General features: G+C 40.5%; 1 protein-coding gene across 4 annotated transcripts in view; it reads right to left on the bottom strand.

The window, feature by feature from the left end:
- Window positions 1–255: 255 nt before the first annotated feature.
- Window positions 256–16,707, bottom strand: part of ABCB11 (ATP binding cassette subfamily B member 11) — a 53,047-nt gene continuing 36,595 nt past the window's right edge. For 2 of the 4 annotated variants that reach the window (XM_076342672.1, XM_076342673.1), the window contains 9 exons: window positions 13,833–13,937; window positions 13,573–13,734; window positions 11,237–11,440; window positions 9,405–9,646; window positions 9,134–9,290; window positions 7,898–8,095; window positions 6,877–7,083; window positions 5,858–6,004; window positions 2,785–5,104 (listed from right to left, as the gene is read on the bottom strand). In XM_076342672.1, the coding sequence (XP_076198787.1) occupies window positions 4,904–5,104; window positions 5,858–6,004; window positions 6,877–7,083; window positions 7,898–8,095; window positions 9,134–9,290; window positions 9,405–9,646; window positions 11,237–11,440; window positions 13,573–13,734; window positions 13,833–13,937 (1,623 nt within the window). In that variant the 3' untranslated portion in view covers window positions 2,785–4,903. Of the gene's footprint in view, window positions 1,130–2,784; window positions 5,105–5,857; window positions 6,005–6,876; window positions 7,084–7,897; window positions 8,096–9,133; window positions 9,291–9,404; window positions 9,647–11,236; window positions 11,441–13,572; window positions 13,735–13,832; window positions 13,938–16,707 lie in introns of those variants that run through there. The other 2 variants (XM_076342674.1, XM_076342675.1) reach the window with 2 other exon arrangements.

Genomic DNA, 16,707 nt, shown 5'->3' with positions numbered 1-16,707 from the left:
TATCTCAGCATATCGCCTCAGGAATGCTGTTCATGCTCCTGTATTGCAAAGGTAAATTAGTCTAATTCTCTCATTTCAAGAGTCGGAAGCCTGAATCACTCTTTGTAGTTGGGTAAATCATGAAAATGTGATTGCAGACTAAGTCATTGCAAGTTTATATTCTTGTCAGCTTGGTTTACCTAAGGACACAAGTAACTAATATGTTAAATACGTTTGCTATATAAAGGGATGCTCTAAGGCAAAGGCAGGTACTTTCCCTTTTTATTCATTATTTAGCACCTACTGTTGCACATTCCCCTTCAGTGCACAATCTTTAAGCAACATTTTGCTGATACCATCTCATAATACTTAGTATACAAGCAGCATAAAGCTATACTCTGGGTAATGAGGGCTGCGTGTGTATGATCTTTTAGCATTAAGGCTTAGAAGACGTAAACATGATATTGCTTCTAGACTTCCAATTGGTTGTGGGATAACTGAAATGGAAAGAAGCTTATTTAATTGGGAAAACAAGGTGAATAGTTTGAGTTGGCCCTTGGGAATGAACATTATACAAATTACAGAAGCAGATCTGAAGCAGGCATCCTTATTTGAGAGCCTACTAAGACTACCTTGACTTAAAAAAATTATTCATCTGTTTTTAACAGTCTGAGGAGTATTGTGCTTTATGCATCTCCTGAGATCTTCTGTAATGATTCTCTGAACTTTTTTTCCTGCAGCAGCTGGCCTGAAACCGGTCTTTTCAATAATTGTGACTCCTTAAGCAAAATGACTAAGCTAACGGGACTAGAAACAAACAGTGAAGAGCAAAGACAGCTATGACAAAGATTTCTCCTGTGTTCAAGATGCTCTGTGGTTTGTTCTGTGCTGTCTGTGGTCACCGGGGAGGTGACCTACAGCGACATCACAAAACGCTAGAAGGTTGGTCTAGCTGTCCTTCCATTCTTCACTCCTGGCCAACAGCAGGGGATTCTTGGTGCGCAGCCATCTCTGGCTCTTGCAGCAGTGTTCAGGCCCACTGGCAATGTTGGCTATTTTAAGCTGGGATTTACGGGCAGACATCATGCTTCTAAGCTCCTAGCCCATGAGGGTCTGTGCTTCCCGGTACTGATAAAGAATCTTGGTGCCCCTGTTGGGATAGACACAACCATTAATGTAGAATGACAACTAGCATTTCTGCAGTATTCTTCTAGTGCCGCACACACACGTAAGAAGACATGGGCTATCACTCACTTTCTTGGAGTGTCCTATGAATTCAGCCTGCACCTTCAGTGCTTCAGGGAAAGAGACAGAGACCAGCTTCCTGTCTGAACCACCTTTTATTCTTTCTGTAACTATTAAAACATTACTAAAACCAAGAATGGTAGGAAAACTGAATAAATTAAGTTAGTGTAATTTTACCAGTAACAGAAATTAACCTGTTGATAAAGTAATGGCAGTAGAATAGGACCCTTTCTGAGCAGCTGAGTGTGTTGGGCTATAGAGTTTTCTGCAACTGCCTGAAGAATCTCCAAAGAAGGATCCTGAAACTTCAAACGGAGTTAGCCTTTTCCAGAGTGGTGGAATAAAGAAGTGTCAAGATATACTTTTGATATTTTGATAGAATTAGAGTTGTAAATCAGGAGCCAGCCATTTAGTTGATACAGTGAAATAGGCCTACATGTCCCTTAGTCAGGCTTTAGTGAATTTACCACAGTTGAAAATTACACTTCAAGCCTTAGTAAATAAGATTGTGTGGCGCCTTAACTAAGAGCTATCAAATTGTTAAACATTTAAACTCTAACTTCATCAGGCTTTGGCAGCTGTTTATATTGTTAATATTTGGAACAGATACAGAGCATATACGCTTACACGATGATGGGCTGAACTACTCAACCTGGTTTGGGCCACAAGCCCCCCTTTTGAATTAAGCTTTTCCTGTTTAATAAAGAGGGTGGAAAGTGCTTGACTGATCCCCTTGCTCCCACTAATGGGATCCCAGGAGAAAGTTAATCTTTCATTCTTGACTTAGAGATGCCCAAATTGGGATAGTGCAATTCCAGAAGTCCTTCCATCCGTCTACAGAGAGATTCTCACTAGCCAGGAGTTACATGAAGTAAAAGTGTCCCTCGCTCCTCATACAAAGTAGCTGACAAATTGGCATTACGTTCAGTTCACAACACTCACTTTTGTTAATACACAGCTTTTCGTCCTCCCCATTCCCTGTTACGCCTTCCTGATGGGAGGACTCTGGCCACAGACAGGCTGTTCCTGCTCAGAGTAGTCTAGTTGGAGCAGGGGCTGTATTTGCAGAGCAGTTACTCAGGTGCCATCCCAATACAGTATCATGGTTATATTTATCCAGAGGAACAGGGTAGTTGGAAAACCAGGTAATGCAGCTGCCATGGACCATGCAGAGAAACATACAGCAGGACGCACCAAATGACACCATCAGCTACTTCTGTCAAGACTAATAACTCGGGGCTGGCTCTGAAAGACTTAAGCAGACTCCTTTGGGTCTGCTCAGGGGTCTTGCCATCAAGCTCCAGGCCTGGGAGATCTTACGTGTGGGGCAGCTGAGGAAAGGCCCATCCAGCTCTGCACCAAGCAATCCATCAAGGCTCGTTGTTCATGCCCAGACGCACCATGTAGCTCCACTTGCACTTTAATAGCTTCGCACAGGTACTGAAGGGCTTTATAATCAACTGGTTGTCAATAGCACACAGGTATAAAGTGGCAGGCGGTGGCACCCAAGAATGTGTAAGACCAATGCAACTGTTTGTGTACACCGTGAGTGCCTTCTGTTATACAGGCATACTTCCCAATACACGGCTCACAATATTTACCAGCTGCCTAAAAATAGGATGATGTCACGATGAAGGGCAGTAGTAGTGCCACCCAGTTGGGCCCGTGTCACTGTGCTCCTCCTGCAAGGACATGGCAGGCACCTTTGCAGGCAGGGGCTAGTATAGTTGCGTTGGCCTTCTCAACAGCTCCGTCCTGCACAGCAGGCATGATCTAACTACGTACAAATACTTGTTATCTGCTGCAAGATACTCACGTGCTTGTCTGAAAGGTAAGAAAGAGATGAAGTCCTAAAGCACAAGAGCCAGTAAAAAATACAATTTATTGGCATAATTTGGGCCACGAAAGTGGCATCCTTTAGGCAAAAGAATTATGGAATAAGTACACATAGTAATTGTAGTTTTTAATAAAGAGTCGTTATTTTTCCATGGCCTTAAATACTAATATAAATTAAATATCATATAGGTAAGTCAATAGGTTATTGATAGTCACCCTGTCAATAGTTTCAGTCCTGAGCCATCCAAACTAATTATTGCTCTGAAACATAAAAAGGCTAAAAACTTTAAAACAGAAGGGCAATAATGCAGCTTCCTTTTTCATCTTCAGTGAAGGATTAAAATACAGACTTCCTTGGGAAAATAGCATTTCAGTGTCAGCTATGTGATTTCAGTAGGGTCTGCTGAAGTAATTCTATTAATGGAGTTGTACAGAAGTTGAAATTGGTTTTTTGCTGCCTGGAATTAAGGGATGTATCCTAATAAAGTTTTCGGCCTTACAGCTCTATTCAAGTTTCAGCAGTTGGTACTGTTGCGTAATTTTATAAGAAACTCCATTATGGTGGGATTTGTTACAAAGTGGGGGAACCCCCTCCACCCCCAGCTGCAGGTTTTAGGACATGGAGAATGACTTTTACAGTTAATACACTATTATTTGAAATCAAGATTTAAGTTTTGAAACTGTAATTTAGACGTTCTGTCTATCTGCTTTGTCTCCAAGATCGCAGTCACTAAAGGAAAGAGTCCTGTTGTCCTGCAGACAATAACCAAGAACATAGTTCAGAGAAACATGCAGTAGACTTTATAATAAACTGCTACAAATACAAGCTTCTGCCAGAAGACGAGACTTCCTCACCTTTGTCATTTCTGAATGAATTGTTGCTCTATTTATCAACTCTGCTTGATACAAACAAAGAACTAATTATGGCTATTTTTTTTCCACCTTTACTGAATATGATTTCTGTAAAAACGCTCATCATTGTCTTGCCTTCTGAAAAAAAGAGAACGTATTATCCACCGTCTCAATAGAAGTGATTTAAATGACTGTGATGATTAACTGTAGGATTTTTTCATTGATTTAACTAAAGCATTTATTCCTATTCAAAACCTATTTGACAGCATTGATCAGACTGGTGAGTGTCGGGGAAATGATCCTCACCAGCTTCCGTTCCTCTTCTTGATTGCTTTCCTTACTTTTGTGGAGCTGCCGCCTTTGTGTAAGTACTTAGCGTTTTTGTGGAAGGGGCACCGCTATGTCAGGCTTAGGGCGCTGATCTGTTAGTGCTGTAGCTGCACACAGTGGAAGCCCAGCCACCCCCGACAGCACAGCTGAAGGGGTGGAAGGGTGGGGGTTCTGCACCCACAGTGAGGGTATCTGTGGCAATTCTCTGCAGGCCGAACGCTAGGAGAGATTTGAGCCCTTCAGATGTACAGCATCATTCTTGGGATTGTTTTTTATTCATAGAGCTTACCTAGACAAGCGGCAGTTTCCAGAACACCAGAGCAGAGTCTTCCTTGATTGCTAGTTGAGGAACGAGAGGACTGCACAGGCTGACTGCAGGTGGTGGCAATTCCCCAGCTCACCAGCAAAGATCTTTCCCACTTTCAGGCTTTCTTTCCCCTAGCAGTGGGCTAAGCTGCTTCCTGAATGCATCAGCCTGTGCTTAGTCCCCTGCATGTGCCTAACAAGTGTGCTTGATGCAGAAAGCTACATACAGTTAGGGTACCACAGAGTTCACAATATTGTAAAGCACTTTGTAGCACAATGGGGTACCAACATACATACCTACCGCAGAGCATTTGCGTACAGAAAAGAAATCTTTCAAATTTAGAACCACAGTAATTCAGCTAATTGGGGCTCCAGTGGTAACAAGCTTATAATAAGCTCCTTCCATGGCCATCAGTTCATCATGAGTGCCCCTTTCAATGATAAGTCCTTGCGACATCACAGCGATGATGTCAGCGTTCTGGATCGTGGACAAACGGTGGGCAATGACGATGCAGGTACGCCCTTCTCTGGCCTTATCCAGCGCTGCCTGCACAGTCTAAGGGCAACAGACAAAGTGTCAAAGTGAAAATACGCAAACCAAATTGGGGCTCAGAGCTGGAGAAATCTGATTGCTTCAGATTAATTAACCGTATTGTGCCACACTTGTAAAAGTGACTACGAGGCTAAATCAAAGGGTATGTTACTGGTTTGCTTAGCTGGGTCATGAACTCAGTTTATTAGCAGTACAAAGAAGGGACAGGTAAACATAGACAGCAGCAGAAATTAAGGAAGGCCTTTATTCAGCCGACATGCTGAATGTCAGCTCAGTGTGGATATGTTTTTAAATTTCCACCATTTTGCTAATCTCCGAGCGTAGCCAAGCCACACAAATTACTGCCCAAGTTCTTAGGCCCCTCACTGTTCTTTTTCTTGGATATTCAGGCTCATTATTCATATGCTTGAATACATTTTTGTTTGTTTGTTTGTTTGTTAATGTGCAGAAACTATATTTATGAAACATTCCCACTGAATGCTTTGAAACCCAGGGAATTAGTATGCACATTTCTGAAAAAGTCCTGCCTCTCATTGGCAGTCGAAGAGCCCTTGTAGCTGGCTGCTTTTTTATAGTTGTGCTTTCTGGATCTTTCAAAAAGATCATTAAAGGTATAAGTGCTGAATTAACAATGTGGAATAATGTTGCGGTCATGTAGTGGAGTACGTCAGAATGTCTCTGTAGGACAGAAAAAGGTGTTGTACATTGTAGGCCATTGTATTAACTTTCCCTTATTGCTTATCACTGCGCATTTACCTTTTCACTTTCTGTGTCTAAGGCAGATGTAGCTTCATCCAGTAATAAAATTTTAGGATCTCGTATGATGGCCCTTGCTATAGCAATGCGTTGTTTTTGCCCACGTGACAGCTGGGATCCTTGAGCCCCAACATTAGTTTCGTATTTCTGAAAAATATACAAAAGGAAGATTTTATTCAGGTGTAAGCAAACACACCAGTACACCACCTGAAGGAAGAGCAGGAGGAGAGAGGCATGAGCGCTGACCATTGCTGCCTCCTCCTTAAAAAGCCTGGCAACGCAGAAATACTGTGCGAGTCATACACGTGTTTGGGGAGACGTTTCCGAGCCATGCTCTGCAGTGCATATGGCCCAGGCAGTATGGTGACGGCCCTGGAAGAAAAATTTGATAGCAAGATGATTGCTGATTTGTCTGAGGCAAAAGAAATCCCCCCACCCTAGATTTGGGAGAAGAGGCTAAAAGTGATTTAAGGGCTTTCTGGACAAGTGTGTTGTTTGAGTGCCTAAATTGTATCCATACCTTTTATGTTCTTCTGATTTATATTTATATGATTTCAGTGCATTTAAATACTTCTTAAGTGCACTTTAAGCAGCCAGCTCCAAATAGTTTTGTCTAAGTATCATGCCCAAGTCACAAGACAAATCTCCCACAGCTGGGAACAGGATTTATATTTCCTGACTCAGTGTAACGCTTTGACTGCTGAACTGTGCTGCTGCTTCTTTCTTGTCCGTGGCTTTGAAAGATCTTTCCTCCTCTCCTAGTTCAGAGTTGTTACTGCTGGTTTCAGTTTTATTAATATTTGCCTACTGTATAAAAATCCAGTAGCAACTCACGCCCAAATTCTCAGGAACATAACAAATGGTCATGACACCCTCTTTGCTTCTACTGTTACAGCTGTAAAAGTAAATAAAAGGTATACGTGTGTAGCAACTTCAACTGGGTCTGGAGCAACTCCCACTGCAATGAACACCGAGCAGCCTATCTGTAGTTCCACAGTCAAGGGCTTGCGGGTACTTACATCAGGCAGTGACATGACAAAATCATGCAGCTGAGCCTTCTGGGCCACTTCTATGACTTTCTCCATCATCGCCTCTTTGGTGTTACTGCCATATTTGATATTATCAGCAATGCTGCAGTCAAATAGCACAGGCTCCTGGGACACTATTCCAATTTTTGATCTAAGAAACTGTACATTTATTTTCTTGGTGTCGTGTCCATCTATTAACTACCAGGAAATAGGAGAAAACTTGAAACATCATTCCAAAACAACAGCCTGCAAAAACCAAATAGTTTATAGGAAAACTAAATGATTTAGCCGTATTACTGAAATGCAAACCCAACTGATTTAAAGTGACTTGAAGAATCGGCTTATAGTTGACTCCTTTGTGCACGATGTGTATTTTCTGGGTATGTCTGTGTTCCAGCCAAATACTAGACCATTTGCTTAATCTTAAGTCCAAGTGAACTATTTAATTGCTTAAGGTTAGGCACATGCTTTGTTGCCTTCCTGGCATAGTGATCACCACACTTATTTTTTCCAAAGAAAGAGAAATCAAACTAGATGGTTAAGTGTTTACATGAGGAAAAGATATAAAAGCTTTTTAAGCTATCAGTAATTGAATAACTGGAAGTTAAATCTAGACAAATTGAACCTGCAAAGAAGCTGCATGTTGAAGCTATATATTTAGGGATGTTCCAGACTCTTTGTTGCGCCATTCAGACTTGATTTTTGCTTGTGCTCCCGCAATGTATGCCACACATGATACGTTTCATACAGGAGCTACCAAGGTGAATGTCTGTGGCCTGCATAATGCACAAGGGTACACCTGAGGCTTGTAGTGTTCTGATGTCGCCTGAATACATCTGAGAAGATACTCAGGAATTGTCCAAACAGTCCACATTTGTTTGAGAAGGAGCTGAAGCCCCAAGCTGCTTACGTACATGCCACCACTGCTAGGCTGCACAGTAGCACACATTCAGAAGAGTCCTTGTAGCATTGCTGAAAACAACAGCACACAAACCATGTTTCCTTTGCTTACCACACTTCCTTTCTCAGGGTCATAAAAACGCTCCAGAAGCTGGACACTGGTGCTCTTACCACAGCCGCTACTTCCAACAAATGCCAAAGTCTGTCCAGGCTTAACAGCTACAGAGAGTCCTTTCAGGACCTGAATATCAGGCCGAGAAGGGTATGTGAATTTACAGTTAAGAAATTCAATGCTTCCCTTGAAATCATCCTGGTGAAAAAAAAAATGAGAAAGATGCTACAATGAGCTTGAGCCCAAAACTGAGTTGTAAAGTACAAAGTAACTCTTCCTCAAATTCCATTCTTGCATCTCTTATTTAAAATATGACATTAGCGCTTGTGAAATTAGCCCAGAAAGGGGGATAAAAACCATACTGGAGTAGCTGTTCTAGAGATGAAGCCACTAGTCATAACACTATTGCTCTGCTTATACTTCCCCGTACTGCTCTGGTCAGAGGCATCAGTTGGAAATAGGATTGCCTTGCAAATGGGGAAGTTTTTTATTTGAATACAGACACTGTATGTGTAAATTTGGTGACAGACCAAATAGATTTGTGCAAAAAGCTGGATTTGGTAAAAAAAATAAAATCAATTGAACTTCGCGAAGTTAAAACAGTACATGGATTCAGGTCAATTTTCCCAGAACTCTTAAAAAACTCTTTTACAAAACTCTGAAGGGAGTCAAGATACTTTGTTTTCATGGTTTGAAGCAAAATACTTAATGTATTTCATTCATAACAATTATTTCAAGTTTTCGCTTAATTCTGAAAAAAAATCAGTTAAATGAAAAATAAACTATCTGAATTTTCTGGGTCCGACTTTTCAATTCACCAAAAATTGAGCATTTTCATTTTGCCTGACTCAAAGATGACTCGCCTCCTCATGAACACCCCCAACATTTTGATGTGAATGGAAAAAAGCCTCCATTATAAGCTAGCGATAGTCAGGTTTATGTGCGAACTGTAGAACAGAAAGAAAAAACATGCTACTCTGTGCATCATCCAAATTGGTCCTATTCCAATTTACAGGAGTTTTACACTGACAGATTCCTCATAGCCACACTTTATATCACTCTTGCTGTCTAGTACAGAGCTCGCTGCTTCCAAAAGAGCAAAGACAAGTAACAATTATACAATCAGCATAAACTTCTTGTAAAGCAGTGATCCTCATTGATTTATAAATTGTTAGTGCAACTTCAATGCTTATATTGAGCTGAATGACACCACACAATACTCATCTCCGGTCTTACCCATTTTTCCCCTTTTTCACTGTAAACACTGATTTTAGGAAGCCGATTGACCAGTTGAAAAAAGCGTGCAGCAGATGTTTTGGCTTTGGCATAGTTTGGGGTATAGGAAGAAGCTCTTCCCAAAGCAGTTCCACTGGTCACAATAGCAGAGATCACCCTGCGGGGAAGGGGGGACATGATCATTCTTGGGAAGCCATCAGGAAACTGAACGCTACACCGAGACCAGCAGTTCTGGAGAGGAGCCTGTTTCTGGCTCCAGGCAGGCTCTTACCTGAACACAAAGCTGTAATGGAGTCCTTCAGTGTCAACTAGAAACCCTCCGTATCTGTAAGAGACAGCGTTGGCAATGAACACTATGCTCTGGGCAAAGCCAAAGCAGAGCCCGTAAACATGTGCTTTTTTGATTGCAGCTTTATAGGGCATATCCTGGTGCTTCTCAAAATTGTCGATAAACATTTTCTCTTTCCCTATCCCAGCTACAGTCCTGATGTTAGAGAGGGCTTCACTGGAAATCTGGAGGAGAAAAAAAAAAATGGGTAAAAGCTCCTAATTTTTACTTGGAAAAGGAGAGTGTGCTCTTTCACAAATGCATGATTCTTTCCTGAATACAGGGCACTAATGCCATATACAAATTGATTCAGATATGATACAGACTGGCCCAAACATCAGCCAACCTGAAGAGAAACTTTCCTACAAGCAATTATCTACTAACATCCTCAATAGTAATGCTCTGTCTGCACCACTAGACCTAAGTTATTGTGAGCACACTTAGGAAATCGGGCACACGCTCTCACTTGTGACATTTCATGTAATAGGAATAAATGGGACATCCACAAAAGCAAAAATGGTTTTAGGAACACTATTATTTCCTTGATTGCATGCATTTATTAATTAAAGATGTTTATTTCAATTATTTTATTTTACTTATAGCAATAGTCAGAGAAAGAGTTAGAAGGGATGCTATCCCTAACTTCTGTTTCATAAATTAAAACCACTTGAATTTACTACGTTTCCTCACCTGCTCACCCTCCCTCTTTCTCTCATTCGTGTCCAAAAAGCCTGATGAGATGGAACATATAAATGGAGGGTGACACCTTGATTCCTCTAACATCAGACACACAATTTCCAGGATTTTTACCTTGTACATAGGCAAAGAGTAAGCGAATGCTTGCCTATGTACATAGAAAAAATGCAACACAGGAAATTATTAGATAATCCCCATGGAAATTTCTCTGGAGCTTTAATTAATTGTAGGCTTTATACTGTGCTTTGTTGCCAGTCAGAATTTGGGTTTCTGTCCCCAAAAAATAGCACTACAGTTTCATCTATAGAAGTAAATTGACAGTTTGTTTGATCCTAATTTCACCCTACTTATCTCAAGTAATTTTATTAAGAAATTATTTAAAATGCTGTAGTTTGCCTGGACTTTGATAGTAGCTTCATAGTGTGATGCTTTCCTTTGGGAAGCAATAGTCTGGTATATGGCTTATGAATGTTTTCAGCATGTCGGAAGAGATCTGAATATAAATCATTAACAATATTCCATCCAATTTCAGGGTTTTTTTCCTGGCCAAAATTAAGAGTCAAATCTCTTGCATTATCTTACAATATGTGAAGGAGTGGACAAGCAGGTACTGTGAATTGGATTGTTCAGACTGTGCTTTTTCCATGTTTAGCATGGCTGATGAACAATCACTGTGGAAGAACTCAGAATGTTTAGCATTTGGATGCAGTGCTGGCAAATAAATTAGAAAATAACACCAGACATAATCAATCATCGCCAAAACTGCTGAAGCATTGAGTGCCCTTTTCATCCCAGCCTCTGGGTCATTCTGTTGAATAAAAGCTGATGCCTTGACTCATGAGTGAAGTTTCTGTCCTTGTCAAGGCAGTATTTTGATTTATCACTTTTTGTAAATAATTAAACCATTCTAAATGTGGGCAGTTGGTCAGGTCTTAATTCTTCCTTGGCTGTCTGGAATTGAAGATTGTTCCTAGCAGCACTCAACAGTGGCCTGTAAATTTGAATTACTGATGGTCCCAAATGCTGATTTTTCAACTACCTGTGACCGCAAATATAAATTCATTTTTAAATAACGTTACCCGTCCAGTAGCTTCCAGCGCTTTCTTGTCCTGAGAGGCGAATCCTGTCAGCATTTTAGCCTGCACAGCCCCAGATAAGGCCAAAAATGGCAGGAAACACAGTATAACTAAACTCAGTTTCCAGCTGAAGTAGAAAGCAATGATTATGGCCACCCCAATGTTGGTAAAGGAATTGACAATCATTCCTATCTGCGATCCAGTTGCCTTCAAAGAAAAGAAACAGAGATGACTGACTTGTACTCCAATAGTAACTTCAATAATCTTCAAATAAATTTTCCTATAAAACTTTAGAAAACTCTAAATGATATTAAAATATCATAAGGCACCAATGGCTGCTGACTGCACTGGAATTTAGCCAGTTTGGATATACTGTTTTCCAATTAATTGTGTCAAGAGAAGGACTGCAAATCCCCACACTGCTTTCACCCACCAAACTTTCCAATGAGAACTCAGAAAATTGTTTCTAATGATTGTGAGAAAGATAATCTAACTATTGAAATTAGTTCCCTTGGTTCCCTGGGGAATCACTCATCTGAATACTCTTGTTTAGCCCCTACATTTATCCATCTAGATTTAAATAATAAACAGAACCCTTTTGCAACTTAACTATTAACAAACAAAGTCTCAGCTGTACTAAAATCACTAAGAAACATCACTGAGAAAGGATGAATTAAAGTTGCATTTTTGCCTGTCTATTAAGGAAAAAATTTAAATATGCCTTTGACATCACCTTTATTGAATGCGTTCATCTTCTCCTTATATACTTTGACAACACTATTCTTCATAATAAACTTGATTTATTTACTCAGAAGTTATTTTCTTTCATAGCAGTAAACAGCAGCCCTAGATAGGAACTAGGTTGCTATGTGTTAGAAAAAAAAATACATTTGATATCCTTGATCATTTTCAGTCAAATTCATTTGCAGGATGTGAACTTGCAGCACAAAAATGCTCATCTTCTACTCCTCCTCTGACCTGCAGCAATAGGGCAAGGTGCCTCGGGCCTGGCCGTGGTGGAAGGTACACCTCCCAGCTCTGCAGAGGCAACCAAAAGGAGCAGCCATAGGGCTGCTCTTACCTGGATCCTGCAGCTCTAACACCCCCACACACACACTCCAAGAGTCCACTTCTTACTCTTGGTGCAGATGTAGACATTTTCAGACCCCAGACACTTGCATGCATCTTCTCGCTCACTCTGCAATAGCAGCAGTTGACTAAGCTCTGTGTCTGGCAGTGAAAGGCGGAGGACACTGCTGCTCAAGAAGCTCTGTTTTTTCCCCCCAGAGCTGTGGGCTGAATGGCTGTGCCCCACTGCTGTACATGTGCTTAGAACAAAGATGTCCCTTAGAAGGCTATTAAATGGTTCGGTCAGTGTTTTACAAGTTTGTTTATTTCAATTAAAATATGCCCTGTAAGTGCCTGTAACGGCTGAAGAGGTTTGCAGCTGGTTTCTCTGATTCTGTAGAAATTGCTGCTGACAGGGGTATTGGGAACCTGTTCTCTCATTTGCCTTTTAAATTCCTAAATCATCCATTAATAGTCTTTAAAAACTAACCCACCATCTTCAGTCAAGCTGAAACAGGACAATTTTTGTAACAAAGAAATCTGTATGTTTCCGTCTTCGTTTCTAGAAAATCGCTTGCATTGGAGCCAAGTAAAATGGCATCTGACTCACTTCTACCAAAGCATCAGTTCAGATAGGTAACATTTAACGCTCAGCATGGTTTAACCCTCACCCACTAAGGAACACAACGCATGGAGTTAGTGGTTCACTTTCCCAAATACTATGTCACACTGGAACTGGCTGCATGAGTCCCCAGCTGGAGCACCAGCCAGTACTGTAAACTTTTTTCAAGTGGACTGTCAGTTTACGTCAAAACTGTCACAACAAGCACAATACCATGCTGAAAACTTGAAAACATGATTAGTGATGAATGTCACTAAAATACTAGTCTGACGTGTTTTTGAAATAAACACGCGTTGTAGCAAAAAGCTAATTCATCTCCAGAAAAAAGAAATTAAAACTTTTGCACTGGATGCTCCTTCCCATCCCATTGATGGTTGGTATTTTATTGCTTTTTGTGTTCTTGTTCTGGTAATACAGGCAGGAATAATGGGCAGTAAATTGTGACCCTATTTGTGCTTTTAGGTAAATACAGTGATAATAGTTCCCCGCTGACAGTCTATGATAAATAGAAATAGCTAAATTGACTGTCCAAGGACTGATCTACACTGACCTCGCTGGTTGCATGCTAGCTAATTTCTGTGACAAGGTGCCGAAATAGGCCTTCAATCAGTGCTTACAGTAAAACGATTCTTAAGCTACCAGGTCTTACCCCTTGGACCTGTGAGGCATCTGTTGCAAGTCTTGTAGTCAAAGCACCAGGGCTGTTCTTCCGGTCATCAAACCAACCAATGTCTTGCCCTAGCATAGCCTGGAAACCAATTTTCCTTAACCGTCTTGTAAGCAGCTCACCAGACTTGGCAAAGGTGTATCCCTGGGGTGCATAAGAATAAATACAAATATAGTACAGAAAGAGAGACCCACAGAGTAAGGGATCAGAAACAAAATTTACCCATATTGGACTGCTATTACCTGCAGAAACTGTGTGAAAAATGAAAGAATTCCAACAAAGACAAAGAGCAGGCAGACACCATTGATCTGGATTCTTCGTTCTTCTTCATCAAGAATGGAGAAGGTCTTTGAAAAAAATGGGTGTCATCATATTAGAAGTGTCACTTTTGCTGTATGTGAAGTTTATTCATGATTCCCTATTGCCAAGTGCAGAAGCCCACCCTAGAACCAAAGCCAGAACACAGAGCTCTCCCTCACCCCTTGCAAAGGCCCGATTCCTTATTTTTCCTAAGGTGAGCCTGGGTACAACATAACGCTTTTTATTCCTGTTAAACAACAAGTTGGTTATACTTGGTGTCTGCACATACTGCTATTACTTGTTGCCCATCCCTACTTATAATTAATCAATCATCCCCCCACTCTAAACAAGAGCCAGTGTGATAACCAGAGAATAGCAATGAAATAAATAGCATAGCGACAAAGCAACAGTGCAGCAGCTCCCTTACCTCCTCTCTAGTCTTGCCAATTGCAACTCTATTGGGCCACAGAAAATGAAGTCTGTGTAAATAATTATACCCTAGCATGACTCTCCTTGCACAACACTAACGGATCTATAATTGCTATCGGTAGGCTTCAAGAGGAACCTATTATCTTTTACTGAAGGAGTGTGGATACGAGCTATTCGCTTACTGCTGGGTACTTGAGAAAAAGCATTAGTGCTTAAAGTAGAGCCCCTCCACTCCATTCTGCTCCAGTCTCCATGGTATTTTCCTTTTATCTCTTGCTCTTAATTATCTGGTCTTTTTCAACACCTGCCAGTGTTACTGGCTGCTGCTGAAGTAGCCAGTCCAAATCTAAGTAGCCATCCTTAAGCAATTCCTTTCAGTCAGAACAGTTGATATGTAGGTCAGTTAACCTACCCGAAGTTGTTAAACTACTTCTGCTACTTGCAGGTATAAGCCACAGCTCATGTTTGTACTTCTCCACTAACTTTAAATTAATTGTAATTGGATTTCACAGGTAAAAATTACTATAAATTGACTAATCTCTCAACCTGTTATCTGTAAGGTGTAATTAAAAATAACTTTCGCATTCGACTTTTACTTATATCAAAACCCCTGAAATTCTTCTAGGTAAGTATTTAACAGTAGAAAGAGAAGAAGGAATTTTCATTACAGCTGCAAAATATAAAAATCCCACAAAAGAACCCTTAAGTACTAGTCTTAAAAGGTCAACCCAAGTTATTTACAGTGAGCTATGCATCAAAGTAACAGGGAGGAATTAAAGCACGAATTTGAGAAAAAGAAATAGCTGTTCTCTAGTGGGAATTCCATTTCAAGTATTTTAACTTTGTACATCAGTACCTTGGCAATAAAATAAATCCTACAAAATCCAAAATGATAATATCAAAATGGCACTTAGTGTTTCAAGCTAAGAGCTGTTTCAATGCCATGCTGTCTTATCAGTAGCAAGGCATATTACTTTCTCACATTAATCTTTGTTTTAAAAAAAACAACACACCAGGTATGTTTTAATCTATCATAATATGAACAAAACATATAATGGTCTGCTGCTGTTCCTATCCCCTTAATGAAATCCACTGTACATTCAGTAATTCATGTTTGATCCTGAATTGAATAGGCTGTGAGCAGATTTCATCTATCTTTGTAATTTATGTATCTAGAAAAGACACCGCTACTTTCTGCTTGTTTTTTTCTATAGAATACGTCCTAGTTAAACACTTGGACTGAATGAGATAAAAGGTGAACTCAGTGCATGCATAAACTGTGTCCTACAAGGATTCTGGATTTTAGAATTGCTGTGATGGTGTTTTCTGTATCATCATGGTATGCAATATCTAGACATGAATGGGAAAATGCACTTCATAGTAGTGGTCATGCCACATTGCGCTGAGATGAAAAACTACTCTCCAGAGATGCTGATGGCTTTTTCACAAGGGATTTACGTGCTGTCTCTACACAGTCATCCAGAAACACTGGGATGGCCCCATACATGGGTTGAACTTAACATTTTTTCTTTTCACACTTTGAAATTTTTCTCTCTAGTTGAATAAATAAATATCAAATACAAGACCGAGCATTGAAAAGAGAGATAAACACTTGCCCTAGGACCCTACAGTGAGTCCCAGTAAGTATTTATGCCTGTTATAAATAAACTTTTGTTCATTGCTTCTGTATGGCTAGATGGTAGGCAAGATTAAGTAGGAGTCTTCATTTCAAGAAAGTCAAAGGCAACACAGTTCCTGATTTCAGGGAGGCTGGATCCATATCCATGCTTTATGAAAGATGCTCACGAAAAGGGAGAGGGCTGTGAGCCTTTGCTTTAATATTCTATCCATATCACCCACGTTCAAAGTGGTTCCCCTGCTTTCTCTTATGCAAGAAAAATGTTGTGAAAGGCCTTCCCAGCTCCTGTGGCCAGGCTCTCCATTGCTCCTAGATAAAGGCTGAGAGAACTGCAATGTCTGCAAGACACCTTGAGGGTTTCTGGTGAAACCAGTTATTGATCAGTCTGGGATTCCTATTGCAAGCTCTAAATTCAAGGAAGCATCCCAGCTCAAGAAAAGCAATGGGCTGAAGTATGTGCTTACATTCTCCCTAAACTGAGAGAAATAGCACCTTATAGTCCTACAGAAGGAAATGTGGATAACATTCGTTGGGAAGAGATCTCTGTATTGCAAACAGAGGATTTTTTTCGCCTTGCAAATCTGTCCTGTAAAATTGAACTATCCCATTCTGCAGCTATCCTAACATGCTCAGCTATGTTTTTGACCTATGTTCTTGATTTAAAAAAATAACACTGATTACAGTAACATGTAGCATGGACAATAGCATCAGGTCTATAAAAGGAAAGAGTTGTTGCTGAGGTGTCCATG

This window comes from Aptenodytes patagonicus, chromosome 6, assembly GCF_965638725.1.
Source record: "Aptenodytes patagonicus chromosome 6, bAptPat1.pri.cur, whole genome shotgun sequence".
NCBI lineage: Eukaryota > Metazoa > Chordata > Aves > Sphenisciformes > Spheniscidae > Aptenodytes > Aptenodytes patagonicus.
This window is presented reverse-complemented; position numbering and strand designations above follow the sequence as displayed.